Source organism: Phascolarctos cinereus, unplaced genomic scaffold, assembly GCF_003287225.1.
Source record: "Phascolarctos cinereus isolate Bilbo 61053 unplaced genomic scaffold, phaCin_HiC Scaffold_726;HRSCAF=1367, whole genome shotgun sequence".
NCBI classification, from domain to species: domain Eukaryota; kingdom Metazoa; phylum Chordata; class Mammalia; order Diprotodontia; family Phascolarctidae; genus Phascolarctos; species Phascolarctos cinereus.
The window spans coordinates 171,971,413-171,991,307 of record NW_027556098.1 but is presented as its reverse complement, the minus strand read 5'-3'; the positions used below and the strand labels follow the sequence as shown (position 1 = coordinate 171,991,307).

Sequence of the window (19,895 nt, the reverse complement as noted above, 5' to 3'; positions counted from 1 at the left end):
AAGGAAAAAAAGATGGACAGGTCACATAGGGAGAAAAAGTGATGGACAGCCAACCTCTTCTATAGGTTTCCATGAAACATGAAGAAATGTAGAGGAAAATCCTTAGAACTGTTATCATCTTCTGAGGAGAACTGGGCAGGGGGGTGTGTGGAAAATCAATGGACAAGAATTGTACAAAATGTGCAGGCATGAATAGGTTGTTATCTGTATCAATAGAGAGCATTCACACAGATGAGATGAAATCACAGATCCATCAAAGTATCAAGTATGTGCCCAAAGTATATTATTTCTTCTTGTAACAGTGAACTTTTTTTTTTTCGCTAGGCAATGGGGTTAAGTGACTTGCCTAGGGTCCCACAGCTAGTAAGTGTTACTTGTCTGAGGCTGGATTTGACTCAGTCCTCCTGAATCCAGGTCCAGTGCTCTACTCACTGCGCCACCTAGCTGCCCCAACAGTGAACTTTTTTATGTAGGAATTTTGTTCCTAGAGATTTTTATTACAGCCACTGATTTTTCTCCCAAACATATATTGCACTTTTCAGTCTTTGGGACTTTTCTTTTGTTATTAATCTATCTGAAATGCCCTATCCTCTCCTTTCCAAATCTTATCTGTCCCTTGAGATGCAGATAAAACCTCCATGACACCTCCTAAGACCACTGTTCTCACTGTTCTGAAAGAAGCAGAATGGTTTAGTAGAAAAATAATGAATTAAGTGAGGGAAAATCTTTGTGGTAAATATTTAGGAAAGGCTTGTTGTCGTTCAGTTGTTTTAGCCATGTCCAACTCCCTGTGACCCCATTTGGAGTTTTCTTGGCAAAGATATGGAGTGGTTTGCCGTTTCTTTCTCCAGCTCATTTCACAGATGAGGAAATTAAGGCAAACAGGGTCAAGTGACTTGCCCAGGGTCACATAGCTAGGCTGATTTGAACTCAAGAAGGTGAGTTTACCTGACTCAGGGCCACCACTGAGCCACCTAGCCACCCTGAAAGGTTTGATATCCAAGGTATCAAGAAAACTGATACAATTATGTAAGATCATGAGCCATTTCCCAGTGAGTAAGTGCTCAAAGGATATGAACAAAAGGTTTTCAAAAGAAGGAATGCAAGCTACCAACAATAATATTAAAGAATGCTCCAAATCACTAATAAGGGAAAGGCTAATTGCTATTCTGAAGTTTCACTTCACACCTATCTTCAGATGGGCAAAGATGAACATAGTAAATAGTAATGGGTCCATGGGAAGAGTAATCCATTTTAATTTGTTCAGCTATTCTTGAAAATAATTTAGAATCATTCAAAAGCAGTTATTAAACTGTACATATGCTTTAACGCAGCAACCACTACTAGGCATGTGCCCCATGGTCAAAGACAGAGATTCCACTGATACAAAAATATTTATAGTACTACGTTTTGTAGCAGCAAAGAACTAGAAACAAAGTACATGCTTATGGATGGGAAATGACTGAACAAATTGTGGTATATCCATTTAATTAGTATGTCTTGGGAATAGGGAAAGAGACTAAACCTGTGATTTCACTGTGATACGGAACTTCAAGATGAGGAAATTCTCCTTAACAGTGCAAGTTGCTATCTTATCTGTAAATTAATAGTCTTAAAGAGTTACCAAGAGCACAGAGACGTAAGTAAATTGCTCACAATCATGTAGCAAACATGCATCAGAGACAAGACTTACATTCAGATTTTCCTGGCTACAAGGCCAGTCCTCTTATTCACTATTCCACATTGCCTCTGTTGCAATAAATGAATACAAATAATTCAGAGAGACTTAGAAAGATGTGTTTAAACATAATGCAGCACAAAGTAAGAAGAATCAGGAGAATATTTCACACAATGATTACAATAAAAAAAAATAAAACAACAAAACAAAACACTTAAAGAACTCTGAACGATAAAATAGCCCGCTGATTTCAGAAGATTAAAAATGAAGCATGCCTCCTGACTAATGCGGATTAGACGTGGGAATGAGTATAAATTTTTTAAGACATCACCAATGTGTGGATTTTTCATGTGTGTGTATACATACATATACACATATACCCATACATGTAAAAAACCCATGTGTATATATGCATTTACATGTATACATATACACATATACATATATATGTGTGTGTGTATATATATATATACACACACACATATATATATACACACACATATATATATATACACACACATATATATACACACACACATATATATATATATACACACACATATATATATATATACATACACATATATATATATATATATCCCATCAACTTGATTCCCCATTGAGCTGTTCCAAACAGCTCAGCTGAGGGGAATAGTTTAAGAAAACAGCATCAGGAACTTCTGCTTAAGATGGCACCATGAAAATTATCGAGAAGCCCAACTTTCCCACATATATTCCAAGAAACATCCAAAAGGCCATCAGAAAGATCAATGATCTACAAGACCAAAGAGACATAGCAGTTCTTTCATCTAATACAGGACTACATATGGAAATGTTTATGTTTGTTGATATTTGTCAAGTTCATAACAAAAAAAATCTTTTTAAAAAGGAGCATCAGTGATGCATTTTTTTTTTAAAGAAAAAGCTCTTAATTCATAGTCAAAAGATCTAGGTTAAAAAGTCCTTTGGTTAATATTATTTATATGATTTACTTCACCTGTCTCTCAGTTGATTCCTATAGTCAGTCCTTTCTTGCTCTAGATCCTAGGAAGTCCTGTAGCTATTTTCTGCACCCTTCATTTGGCATTAGGGACATTTCTCAGATTGTTAGATTATTAACTATTGGACTCCCCTTCACACACACACACACACACACACACACACACACACACACACAAGAACATAAGCACTGTCTTTGTATTCCCCCAAAGTACTTAGTCATTTGCACATGATGGGCATTCAACAAACACTTATTATTGATTGATGTTTAATAAATACATGCATATTACTATGAGAATACTTACAACTTTGCTATAATGCTATCTTTGGGCATATCCTAGGATGTAAACTCTAGGCCTTCATTATACATGAAACACCCTTATAATGCAATCTTTTTAGTGTTTCAATAAAACTTCAACTGTTTTCAATGAGGCACAAGACAGTTCTTTCTTAATTTTCCTTTCTACCAAAAAAGAATTTATTGGAATTCCATTTATGCTATAAATGTGTTGTTTTTAAAATGGTTACAGGGACAGCTAGGTGGCACAGTGGATAGAACACCAGCCCTGGAATCAGGAAGCCCTGAGTTCAAATCTGATTTCAGACCAGACACTTGATGCTTACTAGCTGTGTGACCCTGGGCAAGTCACTTAACCCCAATTGCCTCGCCAAAAAAAAAAAAAGGTTACAAACTTGTACCATGATCTATATGAAAAGGACACTCTAGACTCTAAAGTTGCAAACAGGTGGCCTCACTATAAAATAAGCATTTATAAAGTGTCTTATAAGGTAGGTTCTAGATGCCAGGCACTATATTAGGCCCTAGGAATACAAAGAAAGATCAACTAAACAGTCCCTGATCCCAAAGAGCTTACATAAGTGGGATTGCACTATGTTTGGCTAATATGAATTGCCTTACTTATGTTGTTCTATTCTCATTATCCTTTCTCCTCCCCACCTACCTCCTACCCCTGGCCACATCCCATGCCAATTTTCTCATCATCCAATAACTTCCATGGTAAAAGTCAAGGTAGATAGACATAATAATTGGCATGAGCACACAGAATCTAGGCCTAAAATAAACAAAATGCATTAAAAAGTTCAATACTTTCTGGAAATTGTACATTTGTATAGAAACGTAGGTTTGTGAAGTTAGAGTGGTTCCCTTTGACCCCGCTGCACTGCACATCATTCATTATAATGCAGTGTGGGAGGGACCAACAGAACTTCATAGACAATTTATCAAATGTATTTTTTTTAAGTCTTAAAGCTATAATGTATGATTGCTAAGGAAAAGGGTAAGAAATGGTATATTTAAGGTTGCAGAACAAGGATAGGTCATGGAAGTAGGGCAGGGGTGGAAGTTGGGAAAGTTTTTAGCTCCATCACTATGTGACATGAGTGAGAAACTCTAGGGCCCTTTAGGGATTTTCTGCTTGAGCAAAGAAGATGGAGTGTCTACATTATTGATTTTTACATGTAAACTCATTATAACATTTTTGTATGCCTATAGTACTAATTCTTTGAGCTTGGGACTTTTCATTTTCTGTGTACTTTTTCCTTGCTAAAAAAAAAAATTACTGATTTGATGTCTGCAAAATCTGACTTGTGCAAATATAAACTAATATCTGCAAATCCAGTGACTTGCCTGCTACCTCTCGTCAAGAATTTCTGTGGTTAAGCTCAATTACGGTCTACATTTGTAATAGCAACTTGAGCAAACATCCTTAGTAAACATCCCAAAGTAGAAAACGAAAGCTTATGAAAGCTCGTAGCAGTATTGAGAGGTTGTACACAAACAGTACAATGTTGTAAAATCTCTGCATGTGCCTCAGTCATCTTTATCCACATCCCCTAAAACACAGAAATATAGTTAGTTTTCCACAATGTGACATAGCATATGCTCGATAAATGTTTATTATATGAATTGTATAGGCAGAGCCCACTAACTGTGCCTACTACTACTTAAGATCTTGTTAAGATATTCTCAATTAAATTACCTTACATGGGATCATAAATTCACAGATTAAGAAGAAGCCTCAGCATGTGCTTACCAAATGCCAATTTGTGGCATACTCTTATTAGTCCAAATACTTTTACCATTAAAGATTCTTAATCTCTTAAAACCTATAGACTTCAAAACCTGACTTCTCACTCTTCTCCCTACATCTTGCACCTGTATACAGAAGCAGTATTAGATATACAGCAACTATTCCTATAGTCACAATAGGAGAGGATTTTTTCCCTAATCCCTTTTCCTTTCTGCCCAGCTCATAGGTACCATTCTCCAAGCTGTGGACCCATATTTGATCTATTAATGGAAGAATCTCCTAAAACACTATTGTGAGCTTATATATAAAATTGTTAATGTATACAACATATCTTATTCTGAAGAATGCTCAAAAAGAAAATCCCCAAAGGGCCCTACAGGCCTTCACTCATGTCATAGACTAGTTGAGCAAAAAGCTTTTCCAACCTGTTTGACAGTGGTCAAAATCTCTGCTTAAATACTTCCAGTAATGAACTCACTATCTCATGAGTCATTAAATAATTTAGACTTCTGTGCACTTTTTCCTTGCTAAAAAAATCACTAATTTGATGTCTGCAAAATCTGACTTATACAAATATAAACCAGTATCTGTAATCCAATGACTTGCTTAACTGCTACCCTTTGTCAAGAGTTCCTGTGGTTAAACTCAATTATTGTCTACATTTATAATAGCCAACTTGAGCAAATGTAATATAATTTTAAAAAATTAATGTAATTTAATAAACTGTATTTCTACCTGCATAATAGTAATCTTAAATGCCATCTTAATAGCAGACATAATTTAAAATTACATATCATATTGCATTAAAGCATACATTTAGACAATACAATGAACCTATGTTATGCAGGTGATTTACATACGCAGTAAATTATTTAAATGCTAATTAGCAATATCCCCATGCTTTTTAAAGAACTGCCTTAACTATTTTCATATAGGGATTGTTTCATTTATTCTACTTGTATCCTCAGAACTTAGCACAGTGCCTGGCACCTAGTAAATGCTTAATAAAGCCTTGACTAACAAATACCATTGGCAGTATTAATTACTAAAGATGTAATATATGAATGAAGCCTATACACACAGCAGGCAACACAGAATCTCCTCCAAGCAGTAGGTGGCACTGAAGTCTACCACTGGGAATAATAAATAACAGCTGACATATAGTAAGGAATATAAATCTGCAAAACACTTTGCATATTATTTCATTCAATCCAATGGTATTATAAAGTAGGCATTATAGGTATTAGTATTCCCATTTTGTAGTGGAGAGGAAAACAAAGGTCAAGCAAGGCAATATGCTCTATTTGTGGCCAGAAAGAAGTTTTTAAGTTTTACTCGCTAGCTGCTCTCTTTGGTTTTTACATTTTGGTTTTTAGAATTAATATTGCCTTTTTTTCCCTTCTATTCTTCTTTTCTTCCTTCCATCCATCTACCTTACAGCATCAGGTTGTGTTGTACAGCTCTGTTACATCAGTGAAAGAGTAAAATTTTAAGCCCTGTGCAATTGGTTAACTCTGGTAACATTAACTCCTCTTCATCATCTTCAGGAAACATTATTTTACCTCTCGTGGAGTTTTGAGGTGCAGCTCTCCTGATGAATCTTAACAAGTGGTGTATAAAGAACAAAATAAGATAATTAAATTTGTTGATATATAATAAACTTTACAACTTTTTACATCTTAAAAAACTTTTAATGTGATATATTCTCTTTTTTGCTGCAATCACTCATACATGACTCGGCAGTACTTTCACAAGATTTTGATACATATTCTTTAACCCACCATGAAACCACACTTTTATCACCATATTGGATATTAAGTGTATCTTTAAAGAACAGTTAATTTTTCCAAATCTATCCTTTATTATAGAACATATTTTTAAGTTTAAAACACTGAACTTAAACACCAAATAAAGAACATTTTCATACAGAGCAGAGGACAAAAAGATTCTATATTAAACCGTGAATCACCATTTCACATTTTTTAATGTAATAAATTCTATATTACTTTCCAAACTGCTCCTTCTGTTCTCTTCTGTGCTTTTAAAAAAAGTATCAATAGTCTTTTTTTTCTTTTTGCTGGCCCAAATATTTTCAGTGAGTTTAAATCAGATGACTTCCCCGGCCATTGGGAAGCATGTATATGTCTCTAAACCTTTTGTAACATGTGGTATAGTGCAAAGCCATTCTACAGTAATCCATCTCTACTTGGGAATTTTTGTTGACTTTCGAACAACTTCTGCTTCTGAGGATATTGATATATTTATTAAAATTCATCATTACCTCAATGGAAATAAGACTTTCAGGCCCACTGGAAACGAAAAATTCCCAAAATATTTTTGGGGTAAATGTTTCACAATCTAATGAAGATGTTTAGATCTTATTGACCTTAACTTCTTCTGAAAATACTTTTGGTATATAGCTTTGAATTAAAAAGTGAGTTTCATCAGTAAAAATTACTTTTTCCAATTTTCAGCATGTCATGAAAATATTTATCATCTCGATGGTTTTTTTCTTCATAGCTATGGTTGGCAACTAGGTTTTCTATTTCTATTGGTCTTCTTGCTCATGCAATTTTAAGAAGCCTACACTGCAGAGGAATCAATAGCATCCCCTCCAGCTGTTAAGTCCCTTTAAAAGTCTTTTCTTGTTTTCTGAGAATTAATTAGTTTGGCAGAAATAACTGTTATAGACATTTTAAAAAATCTCAGCCATGTTTACTTCCCCATGTCAACAGGTACTGCAATACCTCTAACAGTTGTTGAAGTGTGCTCTTCAAGTGATATAACTTTTAGATATTTCCTTAAGTAATATTCATTTTTTAAAAATAGAACTGAGAACACAAGAGAGCAATGAAATGACATAAAATGCAGCACTCAACTACCAGAAAACCAACTAAAAGGGAAATCAGATTAATCCTGTTGTATCTGGTCAAGGTTAGAACAGTCTGGTCTAATTAGTGACAGTAGAAGAGTGTTCATAATGATAAAATGAAGTCAAATAAAAATTATTTTTTGCCCCAAGTAATTTGCAAAACACTGTACTTGAGTATGCAAGAGCTCTCTCCCTTTCCTCCCCTTAATTTAGGCAGAACCAGGGTTTATATGAAAACTAATAAAACCAAAAATTAGTGGAATTACAGGTGAACAGAGCAGATGAAGAAAATACCAAAAAATATTTTTATGAAAAAAAGGTGCTAAAGTGCCAAAATTCAAATCTAGAAATCATTCCTCATTTGTGAGACTATTTCTTTAAAGTAGTCAGAACCAGAATAATTAAAAGAAAAAATTAACCATATCTGATACTGAATGGGTGTGCACCACAAACTATTTGCTACAGTTGTTGTTTGGCAAGTTAATCATAGCATAGTTAATAACAGAGCACTGAGCTGGCTGTTATGGGAAAGACTGAGAACCTTATCTCCAGTGATAGGTCAAATAGACAATTCTACTGAATACTTTCCCAGGTTCCTGACATCTATGGAAAAATTGCTTCCAATAAAGTGGCAACCCCAAAATAAAATGCAGATAGAAAACAATGATCTGTCATAGACACGGAATTTTTAAAAAATAGATTTTATTGATATCTTTTATTTTTACATCATCTAGATTTCCCCCTGCATCCCTTCCCTTACCCCTCTCAGAGAGCCATCCCTTAAAACAAAGAATGTTTTTAGAAAAGAGAAAAAAAAACCCAGTAAAATTGATCAATACATTTTAAAAATCTGACATTATACACAATGTTCCACACCTGGGGACACCCTTCCCCTACCTCTGCAAGGATGAGGCAGGTAGGTGTTTTCTCATATTTTTTTTAGGGTCAAACTTGTGTTTTTTTTTTATAATTTTGCCATTCTTTTTTTCTTTTTTAAATTGTTTTGCAGTTGTTCTTTCCATTTTACATTATTGTAGTTATTGACTATATTGTTTTCCTGGTTCTGCTTACTTCACTTTGCATCAGTTCATTTAAGTCTTTTCATGCTTTTCTGTGTTTGTCTCATTCACTGTTTCTTATAATACAGTAATATTCCATTACATTCATGTACCACAAATTGTTTAGCCATTCTGCAAGTGATGGTAGCTAGGTGCCACAGTTGACAGAATGATGGGACCTGAGTCAGGAAGACTCATTTTCCTGAGTTCAAATCCAGCCTCAGACACTTATTAGCCGTGTAACCCTGGGCAAGTCACTTTACCCTGTTGGCCTCAGTTCCCTCCTCTATAAAATACACTGGAGAAGGAAATGGCAAACTATCTCTGCCAAGAAAACCCTAAATGGGGTCACAAAGAGTTGAACCCAACTGAAAATGACTGAATGACAAAATGTTTTTAGATCTTTGCTATCACAAAAAGTTTTGCTACAAATATTTTATTGTATGGAGTCTTCTTTTTGTTAATGACTTCCTTGAAATATAATGTGAAATCTCTAGGTCAACAGGCATAGGAGTAACAAGAATTTTAAAAACAATCACTGATAATAAATGTTATATCCATCAGACAGAAATTTTTTCCAAAGTCTTCTTACTTTTCAATAGAAGGCTAATAGCCCCTTACAATGTGGACGGAAAACTTTGGTTGAAAAAAGTTTTTTCTCTCACTATTTACTCATTATCATTTGTGCAATAAAATGTTCTAAGAATGGATTTTAAGGATTGTAAGATGACAAAAGTTAAATATTTTTAAAAGGTTCTTATAAACAATCTTCTAAAGGGGAACACTTTAATACCATAAACTACTTTAGATTTTAACAACTCTAAGACTGGCAAATAAAAGTTTCACCTTTCACATGAAGTCAACTTGATTAATTTAAACAAAATGCTGATCCATCCTCCTGATACTAAAAGGGATGAAAGAGAAAGGCTGCTACAATAACATGTCAACTATTATTATCTGTAGTTTAAATGTATTTAATGAATTAGCAAACGAGAAACATTAGGGGAAGAGGACATGACCAATTTAGTTTGTTAGTTAGTTCTTTTCTTCCTTAAAAATCTTTAAATCAGGCCTGAAGAAATCATTTGTTGTACTGGATTATTTTGTTGCTAAAAACCATGTCAATGAGGTATTACTTTTATGAGCCACTGAGGTGACATGGGCTTAGTTTGATTTTAGCTTTCATCATAACTAAGATTTTATGTGGAAAATGTGAAGTTCATATAATGTATGAACAGAACAGGTGTTTAATAAATTTTGGCTGAATTGAAGTTTGCATGGCTTAAAAGATAATTTCCCATCTCAAAAACTCTTAATAGTTTCACAAGTCATTAAAAGGGGAGAATATTGGACATTAAGGGCAGGGTGGAGATGGGTATTGTGAGGCTCCAATGAGTTAATGGATGTAAAGTACTTTGCAAACCTTGAACTATTATGTAAATGCCAGTTATTATTATTATTGCTCATTCATTAAGCTTTCTACTGTATCCTATTGAGCTCAAACAATGGTCATAGAGCTATACAGAGTAAATATTTAGCAACCAGGCTGGGGGGAAGAGGATCAGAGAAAAGAGGAATGTATGCACACACACTTTTAAGTTTCATCTACATTATTAACACTTTAACTCTGTATAATCAGCAAAATAATAAATTAAGCTCAGGTTATAGCCAATGCTGATTTATGAGGTGTTAATGCTCAGAAAGTTTAACAGTCTGCCTGAGAATTAGACCTGGCTCCTACACACCGCAGGACCTAGGGTTAATCTGACCTCAGAAACTTCCTAGGTCATGACATCATAGGCAAGTCACAGTCTCAATTTTCCTGTCTGTAAAGTGTAATAAAAATATTTCTCATAGAGTTATTGTGATGAAAGTGCCTTTCAAACTTAAAGTATAATATCAGTGTAAATTAGCATTATGTACTTACATTAACTATAGCACCGATACCATGTTTTTGTGTAACTGCCTCTCAGTGAAAATATCAGAGGGTTTTCTTGTTTCTGGCCCAATGCCAGTTGAGGAGACAGTTTTTTTTTTAAATGGGCAAATGGGGTAGACTAATCAATGTTTATTTTTTGAAAGAGTGACCACAGAATTCCAAAATGAAACATAGCTTTAGAAGAATACACATACATGGCTGGTGAAAAAGTCAGAAAACAATAAAGCTAGAGAAGGCTTTTTTTCCCCAGTATTCATTTATAAGCATAGTCTATCTCCAGAATTGTCTAATATTTTGGAATTTGCCAATTTTGGCAATGCTTTTCAATTTCTACTTAGAAAAGTGTCAGAGAATCCTTTCTCCCTGGGCTTAAGCAGAACAAGGACAAGCTGACTGATTTTCAAAAGACAGCATGCATAATTAAAAGGAGCATGGATTTGGAGTTGGAAGACCAGGGGTCTGAATCGTAGCTCTTCCTGTATGACCCTGGAAGTCACTAAGCCTCTTTGAATGTGTTTCTTCATCTATAAAATGGAAATTTGGATTAAATGGCCTCCAAGGTATCTTCCAGCTCTAAAATTAGATATTGAATGCTGAGTACAGGCTCCCTTCAGGTAAAACTGGAAATCAATCTAAAGGGTTTTGCTACTTACAGAATACAATCTAATGCATGGGTAAAGAAACATTTTTTCAGACTGCTTCTATCTTTTGTACCTGCAGTAAAATGTGTTTTCAAACCACAGGTTCGCCTGGAGGATGGCAAGGCTATTCATATTGTTAAATAACTGTAGAGCTTAAGCTGTGGAAACAAGTTTAGTGTCTTGTAATATTTTTTTAACCCAATGTTACCTCACTGATTCAACTGATAATGGTATAACTGAATGATGTAATAACATGAAATAATACTATGGAAGATATTTCAGGATAGTTGATTTATTATGTTAGTATTTAGGTATCGCATCTCACAAACTGCTTCTGCCTAGGTTTCTGTTCAAAACTAAACATTAAAGAAAATTTAAGAGAAAATTGTAGACTGATGTCATTTATAGAAATTACATCTGGTGATGAAGACTATCCTTAGGCTAAACCTTCCAAATTCTTCAAATGGTCAAGGGACTATGTCATATTGTATCAAAAAACCAGTAAGTGACATAAGAGAATAAGTACAAAATGATGGCAGTCTACTTTGTTAGTGATGGAGGAAGTCACTTCTAATGTTGATGGATTAAAGACACTGATCACAACAACGAAGAGTAGAGTGATTTTCTAGAGGAATAAAGTATCACTTAGGAGAAAGCTATTATTAACTGTGCTGAAAGGCAGGTATGTTACATATCCTAGTCAGTCATGCAAAGCTGTACATGCTTTATTCCACCTATATGAAAAGAGGAAAATAACCGAGAAGGAAACTGACATCAAAAACGTTTTGGAGAACTCAAGTTTAGGTCACTGCTAGGATCACTACCCATTTAGCCTTTTGTTCTATACCATCTACACTGTCATATTCAGTTACACCTATTGCATAACATGATAACTAATGTTCATAATGACCCAAGGAAAGGTTAGGTTATGAACTGTATTGTTTTTAAATAAAAAAGGAAACATAAGTACATTTTATAAAAGTTTCCCCAAATGGCAAAATTATAAAGTTCTAGGACTTACAGCTTTGTGCTGTAAGAAAACTTGACTGCTGAAAATGGCTCATTCTAGGGGCAGCTAGATGGTGCAGTGAATAGAGCACGGGCACTGGAGTCAGAAGGACCTGAGTTCAAATCCTGCCTCAGACACATAACATTCGCTAGCTCTGTGAATCTGGGCAAGTCACTTAACCCCAATCACCTCACCAAAAAAAAAAAAAGAAGAAAAAGGAAAAAAAAAGAGTCATTCTGAGGGCTTAAAGTAGCAGAGCATTTACTGTGAGAAATTCTGATACTAGTTAGAAAATCAACAGGTAATAACAGTTATCCCTTCCATTTCCCCATGGTTTCAATGTATTGCAAGTCAGCATAAGAGATTAAGTGGGAATTTTTTGGGGAGTTTTGCAGAAGCTGCAGACAACATGCAAAGCCCAGCAGACAACATAGAAAAAATTTAGAAACTCAGAAATGCATAACCAAAATTTTACAGTAAGGTAAACATCCCATAACAAAAAAAGAAAAAAAAAATCAGATTTCTTCTCCTTTCTCTGGACAAAAGGAGCGCCAAAAAATTTTATGTGGATTTACTAGATCACTGGGGCACCGTTCCCCTAATCCCCTTGATGTAGAAGGGGCAAGTGTATACTATTTTAAAATGTAGTTACTGTGCTGCACCATCTACCACATTTCATTATCTCAAAATGTAAATAGAATCCATCATTTGATTAGTTTTGAAAGATACTCTACGTATGTAGCAAACAAAAACACTGCCCATCAATCTTCTTTAATTAGAAAAGCTTACCTTTCGGCTTTGTTTTAAAGGAATGAAAATGGTATTGGTATTCAATTCTCTGCCAAAGTCTCACGACAGTATAGTGACAACCCTGGCTTCTCAAAGGTTTTTGCAAGGGGACCTAGACTCTGGTACATCCTATCTAACTGCCACCAAGTATCTCGTGCCAGGCCCAGATAGCCATCACCTGAGAATCAGTCTGGTTAGATCAGAAATCCTGGTCACTAGGTAGATTTCTTTTCACCACAGTAACTCATGAAGACCTCCTACTAAGGAACAGAGACAGTATAATCTGCATCAATGGAGGAAATGGCCACACAGGTGAAAACATGGACCTTTTGAAGTAGTACAGAAATAAGAGAAGTAACTGATACATTGTAGATCTTGGTAACATCCTCTTTCAAATATTGGCAGTCTCCTCATTTAGTAGAATTATGTATATTGTCCAAGGCAAATTACGTTCTTACTTTATTTGATGGGGGGAAAAAACCTTTTTCATCAATCTGTACTATATAGTTGTCATATTCCTTAGCAACAATTGAGACACTTTCACTGAAAGCAGAAAAACAGTCACAGGACATACCAAACCAAAGTTGCTCTGTTATGAAATCAGCAACCAGAACTTAAAAGAATTATGTAAAATGGCAGAAAAGAGTATGGATCTTGTCAGGTCAAACTGATGGAGGAAATTCAATTTATTTTTTTCTCTATTTTTTGCCCATAAATTGTTATACAAATTTAGGACCCAATTAAAATCACTCTCAACAGAAATTTCACCTGCTGTTCTAAAATCTTGGCCTGTTAATTCAACTGACACAACCATTCACAATTTCCAGGACTGTAGATAAAACTGTAAAGTATAAAATCATTAATGTAAGCTTAAAATGTAGTTTTCATCATTTCTCATTTAAAAGTAGTTATATTCCCTCCTCATGTGACAAAAAAACCCTTATAAAGTAACTCTATACTAAACTTTTATTCATAAAGAGGCTCATTTGCAATTTCCAATTTCTATTATACTGCAAATTAATTACGTTCTGTAAAATACTTAAGATCTTTCCATCTCAAAGGTAGCTTATACTGGATTATCAGGAAAACCATAATGCCCAATGATAGGCTTATAATTTTCTTTGTTAATGCTTGAAAAGCACTGTGAAAATGAAAAGTGCTGCTAAGTGCTATTATCTTTCTTAAATTTCCATTTATACTGTTTCATTTTGAAATAAACATATGCAACATGTTCATGTTTTGATATGTATTTTTATTTCCCTGCAGTTTTCACTTATCAAGAACAAGTAACAGGGAAAGTTGTCTGAACTAGTGCATAAACAAACATTCTGAAACACCACTACACATATCTAATTTACAAGAACCGTATAAAAAAAGTCACTAAAACACTACACTACGAAGGTGTCCAACACTTACAGTCAGACTTTTTCCAACCCGTTACTTGCCTTGTAGCCACAGGAAAATTCTCCGAAATTGAAAAGACAATCTTGCCACAACCCTCCCCCCTCCCACCACCTGGGATGGCTCGATATCTAGACATCCAATAATTATTGCAATGATATAATGCAATACATACCTGGTAAAATATTCTTTATGTGGTGTGTTACAGTTTTAAAGCCGTTAAAATATGTAGTCTTCAGATAAAATGTAATCAGTTGAAAAATTTTCTTATCTGCACAATTTATATGTGCTAGATGCATAATTTTTCCTAGTCAGTTTTTTTCTGTGTAATTATTTTTTATAAACTGGTATTATAAATAGAAATATACATTCAAAATATATGGAAAAGTGAGTTACTACATTAAATTTGCATGTATCGATCCATCCCTTTCCCCTGCACAGTAATAGAAAATACTATTTTGCCTTGAACTTCATATTTGACAGTGAAATGCCACTAAAGTATTTACCAAAAAGTCCATCTAGTCAAATTGTGAAACAAAATGAACCAAGTGAAAACTTTACAGTTCCTTTAGAAAAAAATTACAAGAATTTCATTTCCTAGCTATGAATCTTTAACTTTTTAGACACAAAGTTTGATTTATTTGTACAAGATACAAAATGTAAACATGGCAAAATAAATAGTTAAAACAAGTGATGCAGGATCCCATTTCATGCTCATGATCCCATTAAAGAATTATTTTTTAAATCCATTCAGTTGCAAATTCAAGTGCAAAAGCATGATGATGAATATCTACTATTCAAGTAACAGAAATAATATTGATGATACAAATAAACTATTTTACAAGGTAGTGATTTTCCCAATTTTACAAAATGTACATTATATATCGATTTAATATACGATATATTGATAGTTCAATAGGTCCATTTTAGTTCTCTGTGATCCACAGAGTGTTGTATTTTGCATTCATTTGAAAAGAAATTACTACACACCATCAGCACAGGTCAGCGCCACCAGCTGGAGGTTATGTCACTTCCATAGCTACTGTTGTTTCCGCTATTCCATTTAAACCCAATCTTTCTGGTTCATGGTTCTCTCTGAAACAAGAGTAATGATAATATAAATATTAGTGTTTTAAATATGACGCTGACATTGCTTATGTCCTGAGAAACCTTTATATGAGCACTAATTCTGAACACATACAAAACAAAATTAAAAATCAAGTACTGACATAACTAGACTGGAAAAAAGAAAGTATATTTCTTGTCACTGAAGAAATCCCTTTAATCTTCTCATAACTTGACTATGCTGTTATATTAATCAAAATAATATCTTTAGCCAATCCACTGTATTTGTAAAGAAATATTTAATAAAGCTGATGATATGAACAATTTCAATATGTAACATGAGGTAATTGAAAGGTCTTCCGAAATATCTTCTGTGGTCAAGACATATCCCAGAAACATCATGCATAGATTTACTTATAGTCTTTTAAAAATTAGTATGCATGACTGTATGCTTATCAATCTATTAAATATGGCATCCCTGTCTAACCACCTGGCTATCCTCAAAAGTTTCCCATTAATCAACTTAATAAATATCTGAGAATTGTATACTATATGCAAGTTGCTGTGCTGGGGGAAGAAGAATTAAGATATCATCACTGCTTTTAAGGAATTTTGTGTATTTTTAAGAGACATATAAAGAAGGCTGAAAACTTACTCTATAGTAAAAACCAATCAATTAATTAAACAAAAAGCATGTTTTAAATACCTACTATACAGTGGTGGGTACTGTGTCAAATGCTGAGGATACAAATACAAAGAATGAAATGATCCCTGACCAAAAAGGGCTTATTTTCTATAGAGAAAAACAACATATAACTATATAAAATGTTTAAAATTAATACACAGAAAGGGGGAAGGGTAACAAAAGCAGCTGGGAGGATCAGGTAACGCTTATATAGGAACCAGAATGTAGGGTGAGTTTTTTACAATACTAGGGAATCTAAGATGGAGATGAGGAGTGTATTGCAGGTATGGAGGTCCGCTGTACAAAGGCAAAGAGATGGAAAAAGGAATAAGAGTAAGGCCAATTTGTTAGACCAAAGGAAAGAAATGAAAGAAAATAATGTCTAATATGCTAGAAGAGGAAACCTGGTTTTCTAGTATGATTCTGACATTTAGAGGCTGAATGTCCTTATACAAGTCATTTAATTTTTCTGCACCCAGTTTCCTTATCTATACAATGACAGGACTGGAGTATAGAATTTAGAAGGTCCCTTATAACTCTGGAATTTATTCTGTTCTAGACAATGACACATACCTTGCTATGCTGCTGATGGCACTGCTAGGAGTCACCTTTGGCACTCTGTCCATACTGGCAGCAACTGTGGCAAGTTTTAAGGCTGTTGGCGATGGTGCTGAAGTCCTTGTATTGATATGCACATTGACTGGAGAAACAACACTGACATTGTTGAGGTGCACTGCATTTGTCAGGCAGGAATTGTTCATGGGAAGTGTCTGAGGACTGCTTGTGCACAATGCTGGGATTAAGTGGTTTGTGGTGGTGTGGCCAACTGTCCTTACAAGTTGTACAGTTGAAATCCCTGGGCTGGATGATAAAGCCATATTGGTGGAGTACAGAGTTTTAGAGGTTCCTAGGAAGGAAAGAAAGGTCATCTGGTGAAAAGGTGAATGAAATTATTTAAAATTAAACTATAACAAAACAAATATTTATGCTAGCAAATATTTTACTAGGATTGAAAAAAATCAATATCTTTATTAATGAAAACGTAAATTTTTTTAAAAAACAGGAAATGAAAATTTTATCATTTCTATAGTGAGGCTCTGAAAACTAGCAAATTATATTTAGAATTTTGCCATCTTTTCATTTTCATTATCTAGAAAGAGCATACAAAAAGTGAAATGCATATTGTGGGAAATTCACATTCTGTTGAAAATGGGTAATTATAATTAGATGAAGCAATGCACCCCCTATTTTAGGGGTATTTTGATAAAAATGGAGAGGGGAAATTAACCCATATTCAACGAACAGACATCTAAGACCGAATAAGGAACAAAATTAAATAAGACAAAAATAGCCTGCCCATTAAGTGGCCTACTTTTAAGTACTATTCCTTTCATATACTGGTACTAAATGTTTGCCAAGGAATCTTAGCCATCGTTCTTAACTACCGTAAACTCACCCAAAATTACTCCTGCCCAATCCTTCCTAACACTGTCACCCACCATTTTTCAAATGGCCTCTATACCCAATTCTTCTAACTTAGGCAGGCTGACAAAATGTTTTAAATTATACAGAACTAACCTAATCACCCAAACTGTGTTTATGCCCACATCTGACCTCATTATTCCCATCATTACCACCCTTCATTGCTATGTTACTTCTAAAGTAAATAAACATCTTTGCTACATGTAATACATTCACCTCCCACAAACCTAAAACTCACTGAAGGGAACCATGGAAGACACAGCTTCCAGTTGCCCTCAGTATTCTAGTAAACTAGAGAAAGTGGTATGTAAATTCTAGAAGTCGAGAGCACATTTTGGAGACTGAGGCAGATGGAAATGACAGTTTGCATTTTATTACTGTTCATGGAAGACCTGGCATGGGTACCAATATGGATGTATAATCTGTAATAAGGAATTCCATCAAATAAACAGGAAAAAGTTTTGGTGTTCTAGCAGATAGACAGAACATTAAAGGGTGACAGATGCAAAAATAATAGTCTCTGAAGACCCATGGCAGACTGGAAGGACAGCCAGGCTTCCATATCAATACTGATCAGGGTAAAGGTGAGCCACTTGTATACACAGATATTTATATATTCAAAGACTGGAGGTTTAGAACTGATTTCACCTCTCTAAATATCTCTCTCTTCAATTGTGGCTGATACATCTGACATTTATTGTCCCAAGTGTAATGCAGTGTTGACATGGTATATAAGCACAATGGGTTAGATAAATGGTGATGAGATTGTCAAGAAACTAGGAGGAATAAAGAATAGTAAGGATAAGTACAGAAAAGATTAGGCTAAATCTGAGTTCTAGGGAGAAGAAAAGAAGAAAGGAAGCTATAATTTTCTTTTCTTCCATCTAGAATACCAAGCTACTGACATTCTTCTCTATCTCATTATCTCCCTCCCACAGGTATAAACCTAATCCTCAGAAAATACCCAACTGAAGTATTTCAATTTTGTGACATTTCTCCTAGGTTGATAAATTAAATTCACATCACTAAGAGGCAGGAAGAGTATAATATTTCAAATTGTGTTAAATCTTTTAGCTAACTTTCGGACACTAGTCAATTACTGACCATTAATTATAACATGTATAAAAGTGGAAAAATTATAAATGATACGAACTATAAGATTTATTTTAAAAAATATCTCTGTGAATAAAGTTTTAATATATAATCTTTTCCATTCTATTGCCATAAATGTCATAGGATATTAACAAAGAGGAAATCAAAATCTAACTTCGTGAATAACATGACTGGCAATGTGGTACAGTGGAAAAGGTGTTGAACATAGGGTCATAGGATGTAAGTTTGAATCCCAGGTGTGCAACTTTACTTGGCAAGTCATTTATCCTCTCTGTTTCTTAGCTCTGGGTCTATAACCCTAAGTTGTTCCAGTCAAGACCATTTGAAACGTCAGCCTTACCTGAAGGCTGGACAACACCATTTATATTACTGTGGCTAGTGCTCTGTTCCTTGGTCACCTCACTGCGAGTTGGAACTGGTGCACTGACCACTGCAGATGCAGCAAAGTGGGCGCTGGCTGAGTCAAGTGTTTTAGACATACAGTCAGAGGTGCTTGAGCCCTACAAAATGAACAAAGTTAAATTCTTAATTCTCTGCTTGTGACTTCCAAAGCACACTGAAGAATGGGATGGCCCTAATAGGCTGTTGCCTTCCCCACTCTGGGACCATTTCAAAAATCATAAATGAAAACATCTAGATTCTGAGATCCCTTGAAATTCTCAGGTTGCTGGACTTAGGACCCCACAACCAGTGCAAATACTTCATGGAATAATACAAGTCCTTTTAAGAAAATACTGAAACTCCAGTCAACAGTCTTCATTATATGAAGATCACTAAAGGAAGTAACAGTCCATACAGTGGACAGAACTTTTGCTCTAGAACCAAGGACCTGGGTTCATATTCCAATTCCTTGTGATACCTACTATCTATGTGACCTTGGTTACATCACTTATACTTCCTGGGACAAAGTTTTCTTATCAGTAGGAGAAGGAAGTGGTCTGTGAAGTCCCTTTCAGCTTTGGATATAGGATTCCCCCAGATAAGATAGAAACTGTTGCTGTCTGAAAACCATAGTCAGCATCAATATGGGTAGATCCTACTAGGTTTGTCAACCAAAAGATCTGGATCCAAGATCATGATAGTATACAGCTGAAAGAGGTCTAGACTCAGATG

At 34.7% G+C, this 19,895-nt stretch overlaps 1 protein-coding gene across 3 annotated transcripts in view; it reads right to left on the bottom strand.

Annotated features, from left to right (window-relative positions):
- Positions 1–14,267: 14,267 nt before the first annotated feature.
- The window catches only part of EPC2 (enhancer of polycomb 2), a 179,342-nt gene continuing 173,714 nt past the window's right edge, over positions 14,268–19,895 (bottom strand). For all 3 annotated transcript variants that reach the window (XM_020984745.2, XM_020984746.2, XM_078146839.1), the window contains 3 exons: positions 19,123–19,282; positions 16,761–17,094; positions 14,268–15,532 (listed from right to left, as the gene is read on the bottom strand). In XM_020984745.2, coding sequence (XP_020840404.1) covers positions 15,460–15,532; positions 16,761–17,094; positions 19,123–19,282 — 567 coding nt within the window. In that variant the 3' untranslated portion in view covers positions 14,268–15,459. The remainder of the gene's footprint in view (positions 15,533–16,760; positions 17,095–19,122; positions 19,283–19,895) is intronic.